The 10,172-nt window shown below is 33.7% G+C and overlaps 1 protein-coding gene across 2 annotated transcripts in view; it reads left to right on the forward strand.

The window, feature by feature from the left end:
- The window catches only part of Dennd1b (DENN domain containing 1B), a 238,633-nt gene extending 230,659 nt beyond the window's left edge, over positions 1-7,974 (forward strand). For both annotated transcript variants that reach the window (XM_047520713.1, XM_047520714.1), the window contains 2 exons: positions 659-875; positions 1,849-7,974. In XM_047520713.1, the coding sequence (XP_047376669.1) occupies positions 659-875; positions 1,849-2,382 (751 nt within the window). In that variant the 3' untranslated portion in view covers positions 2,383-7,974. The remainder of the gene's footprint in view (positions 1-658; positions 876-1,848) is intronic.
- Positions 7,975-10,172: the final 2,198 nt, after the last annotated feature.

Raw genomic sequence — 10,172 nt, forward strand, 5'->3', positions numbered from 1 at the left:
AGAAGACTCCTAATTTAGGCTCTTACCCTCATGCTGAAAGGGGCAAGTTAAATATGAGGAATGGTGATAATCAATTTGAAGCAAATTGAATTGAGGGAGACACTTCAGTATAGGATAATATCAGAAGAGGAAAATTTAGTACAAATGTTAAAATTATGATAGTATACATTTAACTTTTTAACAATTTTAAGATATGGAATGACAAAATAGGCAGTCTTTCTCTACATTAAATAAATATGTTATCTAAAGAAATATGCATTCCTCTATAAAATAAGGTGAGTAAAGAGAAGGAAAACTATATAAAAATAGTGGAAGTGAATTTGGGCCATTACAAACTTTCTAAGTGTTCAGGCTAATATTTCGAAGGTAAAGGGCCCAATCCCACAGGATTAAACTGTGTGAAAAGCCCTGCTGCTTCTAGATGGCTAAGGTATGGTAAACTGTTGGTACTTAATGCAGGTACTTAAATTTCCAGTACTTGAATTGGTCCATAAAAAAACAATGAAGAGTTAGGCCATGATCCAGTAACTGCTTTTGTGTTATTCCACTGGAATGCCACTGTGGATTTAAAACCATCTCATTGATTGAATGCAGTCAGTGAGCTGACACACAGCATCTCAGGGTGTCTACCTACTACTGCATGTTTTATTTTCTTCAGGTTATCTTCTGAAGATGGTGAGGAAGCTTCTGCTTATTTTTATGAAAGTGATGACTCTGTTGAAACAAAAGCAATGATTCCTTATTCAGGTGAAATGGACTTGTTAGGAGAGATCCTCGACACACTGAGCACACACAGCTCGGATCAAGGAAAGCTGGCAGCTGCAAAGAGCTTGGATTTCTTTCGATCAATGGATGATATTGATTACAAACCTACGGTTAGTTGACCATTCAGCTTATAAAAGTAAATGAAAACATCCGTACCCTTGCTGTGATTGCCTGATCTTATAATCTTAGTTGGTAAAAGCATTTAACCTCTAAATAGGTGTCCAAACCTCAAAACTGATAAAATTTAATCACTGAGAATGATTTCTAATAATAAAATTTCTGTATTTTCCCTTTCACTTACCCAATTCTGGTGATTGTTGGTATTTATTGAAATTATTTTGTCTGGCAGTAATATTTTTTACAATTTAATTTTATAGTTGTCTTCTTTGGGGGAATTTTTAAAATGTTAAATGTTCCTATCTTTTTCTTTTGTTTCCTGGGTTTTCAGAAGAATATAATAAATGGGTTTGTTCAAGTCATTTTCCATCATCTTGTTTCCAAAATGAACAGTGTTTTAAATAAAATCAAACTAAAGCCAGGTACAATATTGCACACTTGTAATCCCAGCAGCTCAGGAGGCTGAGGCAGGAGTATCTCAAGTTCAAGGCCATCCTTAGCAACTTAAGGAGGCCCAAAGCAACTCTAATATTAAAAAGGGGCGGGGAATGTTGGGGATGTGTCTCAGTTTTTAAACAACCCTGAGTTTAATTCGTGGTATAAAATTTTTTAAAAAATAAAACAAATTGAACTAAATGTTTTAAATACATGAGGGATAACAGTATGAGCAATGGCAACCCTGTTCTGATTGTAAGAGACTCCAGAACTTGGCATGAACTATATGCCGTAGTTTGAATTTGACAGATGACAATTACAAGGACTTGGAGACCAAAGTCCATCCCATTTCATTCCTGTTCAGAGAACCATTTTGGAGGTGTCAGAATAACTATCAGTGATATAGTCCCTCTGGGAAGAACTTCAAGTTGCCAGTCGTAAAAGATAAGAACATTGATTTCAAAATGGAAAAAATGTTGCTAAAGTTATGTTATGATCATTAAAAGTGCTCTGAATTTGTTGTTCTTTCAGAATAAATCCAATGCTCCTAGTGAGAACAACCTGGCCCTCCTTTGTGGTGGTTCTGGTGATCAAACAGAGTGGAATCTTGGGCAGGATGATAGTGCTCTCCATGGCAAACACCTCCCTCCATCTCCCAGGAAGAGGGTTTCCTCTAGTGGCTTCACAGATTCTCTTTTCATCCTGAAAGAGGAAAACAGTGAAAAACACCTCAGTGCTGACAACATGAGTAGCTCTACTCTGGTGGAAAAACCAGCTATTACTGCAGGATTGAGTTTTCCATTAGCTGCCACTGAAATGTCCCAGACTGATAAAGGAAGAAAAGAAAAGAAGGAAACACTAAGCCAGATTTCAGATGATCTGCTTGCACCCAGCCTTGGGCGACGTCCATCTACTTTTGTTCCTTGGGAGAAAGAAGGGAAAGTCAAAGAGACTTCAGAAGATATTGGACTTCTCCATGAAGTAGTGTCATTATGTCACATGTCATCTAACTTCCAAGGAAGCTTAACCATTTCAGAGGAAAATGCAAGGGGAAACCAAGCTTAAGTCACCAATTAAGGGTCAGTCACTTGCATCTAAGCTTCTATGGAGACATTTTGGGATTGCCTGAAATTTATGTAGTAAATCATTTGTAGGAATGATAACTCTTACTACTATTTAATTTTTTTATTTGGAACAAACATTTCCCCCACTTATTCATCTTGTGGATGTATATGTTTTCCGATTTTAAATTGTAAAGTGAATTCTTCTACTGTGCTATTAAATCAGGTACTAGTTTGTATGTTTGTTGAAAGTGAGTATTGAACATATGATTTCCCAGTATTTGGTGCTTAATGCCATTCATTTATTTAAACTAAGTATGCATATATAATCCTTGCACATAACCAGTAGCTGTTGTACTAACCTGGTTGAGCATGAACCTGATCAGGATGTCAAAACTAGCCTGAAACTGATGAAATTGTTAACCCACTAATTGCCTTAATCTTAAAACTATATTAAGCATACTTTACTAATGTATGAAATTATGTGTAAACTTTGGGAGCTAAGTTATTTTGTTCTTCAGAGCAATAATGCCTTTTTCTACTCATCAATTTAAGATCAAAATTCATTTTTTCAAGGTTTAAAAGCTCTCTTGTGGAAATATTTAATTTGCTTTTATAAGGACACTGCAGCCATGTTTTCCAAAAGGTATAAAGCTATAAATTAACCTTTCACTCAGTGAAATATATAAAGTGCTGAATTGCAATGTGAAGTTAATGACTTCTGTTTACAAATGAGACACTTACAACATTTTCACTGTCTCTGTATGCCTTTGCTAGCTAGGGGTTCACTGCAAGAAGGCCAAATGCAATGTAAACGTGTCTGGATAAAAATTTTTCATGTCTTTTTTCTTAGCTAATCATTTCCAATCAAAATGCTTCATATCATTATCTCAGATTTATTTTTTTAAATAACTGATTTTGTATGTAGAAGTTTTAGATTTATAGAAAAATTGCAAGGACAGTTCAGAGAGTTCCCACATATCCCTGTACTTAGGTTCCTTATATTATTAGCATTTCACATTAGTGGGATATATTTGCCGCAATTATGAACCAGTATTAATAGTCCGTACTTTATTCAGATTTCTACAGTTTTTCCCTAATGTATGTTTTCTGTTCCAGGATCCCATCCAGGACACCATGTTACATTTAGTTGCTATGTTTCTACAGGCTCTTCTTGGCTATGGCAGTTTGCTTGTTTTTGATGACCTTGACAGTTTTGAGAAGTATTGGTCAGATATATTTCAGAGTACCCCTCTTTTGGAATTTGTCTGATTTTTTTCCTTCTAATCACAGTAGAATGATGGGTTTTGGGGAAAAATATCACAGAAGTAAAATGTCACTTTCATCACGTTGTATCATGTTTTGTGAATGTTTATGTTCCCTTTAACAACCTGGAATTTGTCAGGCTTCTCCACCATTAATTTACTTTCTAACACCCTTTCTATACAGTGGACTTTGGAAGGAAGTCAGTATGAGACTCCCACTCTTCAGGAGTTAGGCTTCATCTCCTTTAGGCAGAGGAATATCTGAATAAATCATTTGGAATTCTTCATGGGAATCCGTCTCCCTCAAATTTACTATTAGGCTTTGTAATTCATCTAAATTACTTGATTACTTCATGGTAGGCTAGACTGCCAGGTATAATCAGAAAAGAGCCCTAGTGATATTATGGCTAATTTGTTATATCTATACTCTGTATACCTATTCTCTGTAGTCCCAGTCATGATTATATATTTTTTTAAAATGCCTTTCTTTAAAAAAAAAAAAGTATGAGAAACCATTCAAGAACTCCAATAAGACTATACTTCAAATATCTATTGAAGGAGTGTAATTTCAGTTAAAATTCTTAAAGTAGGTTTGTTTAAAACATTGCTTAGAATTATTTATTCAGGTTGCTTTTAAAGAAAATGATCAATATTTTTAAAAACTGCTTTTCAAAATTAAATGAATATATTATAATTGGGATGACCATTCATAATTATAAATCTCGTTTTCCCTATAAAAATGGATTCTGTTACTAAGGAAAAAGTGTTTAATCCTTATGCTTTTATAGATTCAGTGTTCTTGTCAATGTTTGCCTTTATTTGTTCATTACAAACTCTAATTTACTTTATTGAAATATGCTGTTTTAATTGAGAAAGAAAAAAGGCTACTCTGAGGTTTAATCTGCTTGGCAAATGCTCCATCATTTGTGAAAGAATACAAAGCCACCTTGCAATACAAATTTTGAAACGAGATGATTATGAGTGTAACACAGACCAGATTGGGGTTTCAGTCCACTTCTCAATAAATAGCATGGCCACAGAAATCTACATTCTTTTCCTAACTTTCAGTCACCTCACAAGAAGTTTGGCTGTAATACTATGTTGTTTTGAGGATACTTAGCCACTCACAAATAACTTAATTGTCTTAAGGAATTTTAAAGTGATTTGTGCCTTATTTTTACATTCTAAATTAGCTGTTTTACTCTGCTAAAGACAAAAGCAAAAATAAAATTCTCCCTCTTATTCCTAAAAAAAAATCCAGAAGACTAATAGCAAATATTGACTTCTCAAAATATTTAAGTTCTGAGTACTCAGTCTACTCTTAAACTACCTTCCCAGTATTAAGGTAGATACACTGTGAATGAAGAGAAATTAGGGTAAATCTGAAATTTAAAAAAGTTTTATTTTCTACTGTGCCCATATTTTCTGTTGTAACTAAACCAGATACAAAGTTTCCCTCACTGTTTGAAATTGTTTTTCAAAAAGCAGTACTTCCTCTACAACAAAATTGTATAAATTTAATGACTTTTGACTATGTAATATAATCTTTCATATGGCCTCTAAACTGAGTCATGATTCTTCCTGAATCCTGCTCTAGCTTTTATTGTTTTGCCCTTAGATCATCCATGGTCTTTCAGGCGACTAGAGAAATAGTTTATAAATTTAGGGGCTGTTGTTTTGTTAAGTGAAAATTTTGCTAAGTGGCGTATCTTTATGATTACCTACTTTAGCAAATCTTAGACAACCAAAATACAGCATGATTATTTTTCCAACTCAAAACTAATAATTCCTTCATTTTCAAAATATTTATGGACTCTTTTACCAATCATGTGCAAGGTACGATAACTGAGGGTGTAGGGGAAATAAAATAATTAACACAGTTCGTGCTCTGAAAAGAATCAGTTATAAAGGAAAAGGAATTGCAAGTGTATTGAAATAATTAATAATAATAATAATATAATGTGCTTTGCTTAGAAGTTACCAGCCCAAGATTCTAACACCAAGAAAGATGTTCTTATAAAATGAACTTAATCTAAGCATGTTCTAAGTACAGAACTAAAGTACCATATCTGATTTTGTTAACTTTCCTAATCATGATGCTAATTACAATAATGCTGCTAAGATATCTTTCAGAGACTGTGTGTCCTTGTGTACCTGATTTTCTGTCAGATAAGCAGGTGGCACAGGGTCCTCTGTAGGGAATGATGCTCCTTTCATGCGTAGGGCCACTTTAGTTTAGTAAGAACTGAAGGTGTGATGAGAATTTGATCACATGAATAAGAATCTAGTTTTTACTTTTTTCTCTTTTCTTTATAAGAGCATTCTCTTATAAAGAAACAGTCCCTTCCATTTAAATTAAAACTGTAAGTGACAATGCCGTTATTAGGATTCTATGATAATATTCTAATACCAGGATCTAGGAAAGCTAATGAATTGTTTGTTAAATAAAATGGAGAAGAAGACTCCTGAAGAAGAGGAGAAAACTGAATACTGTTATAGTCAGTAGACTTCATTCTTTATTTGGACTTTCAGGAGATTGATTCCTTTCATGAATAAATTTTCTAATGACAACTCCATTTTGTTTGGCATCAAAGAATCTGAATCTAAGAAGAGATTTGTAAATGAGAGTATAAATTCAGGAATGTAAAATGAATCTCCAAGTTTAATTCCCCCAAAGCAATTTTAATGTAGGAAAGTTTTTAGAAACCCTGTCAGTACTGACATTTTTTCTATGTGGAGCCCAGTAATAGGGTTAGTGCATGTTTCTTAAAGCTTCTTTAAGAGGCAGAGTTGTTTGGAGCAAAGCAGTTAAAATTATGATCTGGTTAAGGAATAGGGAATTATGTACATTTAGGCTGAGATGTATTTTATTTTACAAAATAATAGGATTTTGTGCAATATATTTTTCTTTCATAATTTAGTTCATATAAATATGCACATCTGCTTTTCTAGCAGATGCCTTAAGATCATGTCTTTCAGTATTTGAGTAAAATTGTATGTAGCAATGTTCTGTGTGATTTTAGGAAAAAATACTCTTTATATCCTTGGCAAGAAAAATGTTTTGTTTATTTAAAATAATTATGGATATTGCATTATTGTATCATAACTAACTGCCTCAGCATCAATAAATATGCAATAAGAAAATCCTGTACCTTAGATTACCATTGACAATACTGTTACTTTAAAAGAAATGTTTATGGTACAAAGTGCTGATTCTACATGAGTACATTTAACACATAAGTCTGTTCTGTACCACATAAATCTAAATGGCATTTGTATGGTGATGACCACATATATAGATTGTAACATCATTTGTGATGAATCTTTGCTAAGATTTGTAAAGGGCATTGCCAATACTTTTTAACTGTCTGTAAATTAAGTTAAATTTTTGTATAATGTACAGTTTGTTTAACCTTAGAGCTTCTATAGATTTCTACTTTTATTATACTTGAAAGAGGCAGAAAGCACTGTGGAAAATTTGTAGCCCTGGATGTGATATGCAAATATACCAAAAAAAATAAAACAAGGTACTCAACAGCAATGTTAACAGAATGCTTTATATCCAGAAGGCTATGTTTTTTCAAGCCACATTTTAGTTAAATGAAGTAATTGAAGATATACAATCTTTTATCTTAGAAGGTTGTAAAGTTGCAAATGATTACCTCTTTGATATGACAAACGTGTAAGTCTCTTCATCTCTGCTATTTCAGTTCTCAGATGAGAGCCTTGTTGAGATCCATTAATGAATCCTTCTGGTTGATGATATGATGATGTTTAGAATAGAGCGGATTTAGAACACTGTGCATGTTAAATGCACTGCATGTGTCAAGGCGCCAACCTTTAGATATAGTTTTCATAGGTTATTTTGAGAAATAATCATATACCAAAAATTAGATTTTAAAAATGTTATGATTTAGCCATGCCTAAAACAGAAAAAAATAGCAAATGCATGAATTCTACAACTTAAAACACATAAAGATTTTTTTACAAAAGGTGACTTGAGGGGTTCAAAATTGAACTTTTCCAAAGCTTATTTCTTTTGCTTTAGATGAAGAGTTATTTCAAAGGACTGAAGATCTTGAGCTTTATGCTCCACATGGTTACAGGTATCTGTTAAAAACTTAGCAGGCATTGAGATTTGCTTCATTGTTCCTGCATCTTTGAGGCTACAGTATAAATCATCTCCAAAGTTGACTACTATTGGGAAGACGTTGTGTATAAAAGTATTGCTTTGAGACTTTTTTAAATATGCAAAAATAAATATTGGATAAACTCTTACATTACCATAAAGTACACAAGAATGCAGATATAAAATAAAATTGGTCACAATCAAACTTCATGTGGTGGAGACTCTTCTTTTATAGTTGACCAGTTATCCCCCTCAGAATTCTAGGTGAATAACTAGAACGACCCTGCTACCCTCATCTCTCAGCTTTGTAACTGCTGTGGAATTTTTCTGATAGGGCTGCACAGGGCTGCACGAGACGTATCCACTCTGTTATGTACACTAAACTTATTTGATTAGGTTCTAAAAATCATAGGCAAATAGTTAAGTAATTAAAGTGTCACTAATTATATCAGAGCAAGACTATCCAAGTCAGACAACTTTGTTTATTGACCCAAATTTAAGGTTCTAGGACAGAAATAAAATATAGTCATGTGCTCCAGGGACTGACAGAATAAACTTCTCATTCAAGACCTACAGCCCTACTGGATTGTCCTTCTTAAGTTTAAATGAAATAGCGTATGAAAATATTATGTCATGACTATGGTAGTATCTTGCCCAGAAGTAACAGAGTGAATTACAGGACATAAAAAGTTGTACACACATGGAAAATACAGCACTGATAGCTAAAATAGAAGATACTGTATCATGTAATGTTCTAGGATAATAAAAACCTTCCCCAGGTTCTGCCATTGATTATGGTCTATTAATTTCCCTAAAGTTTTATTTCTCTGCATTTTTAACAAAAGTGTCTGTTCTTAGAATTATTTAATATTTATTGAGAAACTTCTATACACATAGCATCTGCCATGTAATTTGAGTGATAGAAAATATTTGGAAGTATAAATTTCAGTTTGAGTTTATGGTGGTTTGGAGTATGCAAGTATAAAATACAACTATAAAACCTTAGGTTTTATCTAATCCAAGGGCTTCTGAACTTAGTTTTTCATTAGAATCACCTGGAGAGCTTAAAAAAAAAGAAAAGAATAACCAGATGCTTGGACCATACTCCTATGAATTCTGCAGTATCTACTGTAGTCAATTTTTTGTAGACATAATGAAACGAAGTTCAAGAAATATTATCAATGATATCCTCAAAGTTCCATAGCACCAAATGGCCAAGCTGGGGGTTGAAACACAAGGTGTTACACAGAAATGTGGAATAGGACTTACCTGGCATGCCCAGTGTGTTTTCCCCTTTAGATATTAGACAACTCACAAAACTTTACACCAAAAATACAAAGAACTCAATCAATAAACGGGCCAAGGAACTGGACAGACACTGTACAGAAGAAGATACACAGGTGATTAACAAATACATGAAAAAGTGTTCAACATCTCTAGTAATTAGAGAAATGCAAATTAAAACTACTCAAGATTTCATCTTACTCCAATTAGGATGGCTGTTATCAAGAACACAAGAAATAATAGGTGTTGGTGTGGATGTGGGGAAAAAGGTACACTTGTACATTGCTGGTGGAGTTGCAAATTGGTGCAGCCACTCTGGAAAGCAGTATGGCGATTCCTCAGAAAACTTGGAATGGACCCACTGTTTGACCCAGTTATCCTACTCCTCGGTTTATATCCAAGGGACTTAAAAGTAGCATAGTACAGTAACGCAGCCACGTCAATGTTTATAGCAACTCAATTCACAATAGCTAGATTGTGGAACCAACCTAGATGCCCTTCTACAGATGAATGGATAAAGAAACTATTATATATACACAGTGGAATATTATTCAGCCATAAAGAAAAATAAAATTATGGCATTTTCAGGTAAATGAATGGAATTGGAGAGTATCATGCTAAGTGAAATAAGTCAATTCCAAAAAACCAAAGGCCGAATGTTTTCCCTGATAAGTGGATGATGATAGATAATGGGGGCAGGGGGTGGGGGATAAAAGAACGGAGGAACTTTAGATTACATAGAGGGAAATGAGAGGGGGTGGTGGCAGAGCTATGAAAAGTGATGGAATGAGACAGACATCATCACCCTATGTACATGTATGATTACATGAATGGTATGAATCTACATCGTGCACAACCATAGAAAAGAAAAGATGTACCCCATTTGTGTACAATGAATCAAAATGCAGTCTGTAAAAATAAAAATATTTATCTTTTTTTTTCCTCTTTTAAAGATTTTTAAATTTTATCTTGAACTGAAATTTCTGGTATCTTTTTGAAGAGATTTATTAATGCTTGGTTTGCTCCTTTTCATTTTCTTCCTCTATTTTTCATGCTCCCCAGCTCAGTCTTCAGTTCCATCTCAAATCGTCTTTTTAGTGTGTATGCATGTTCCTT

This window comes from Sciurus carolinensis, chromosome 12 (genome assembly GCF_902686445.1).
Source record: "Sciurus carolinensis chromosome 12, mSciCar1.2, whole genome shotgun sequence".
Lineage (NCBI taxonomy): Eukaryota > Metazoa > Chordata > Mammalia > Rodentia > Sciuridae > Sciurus > Sciurus carolinensis.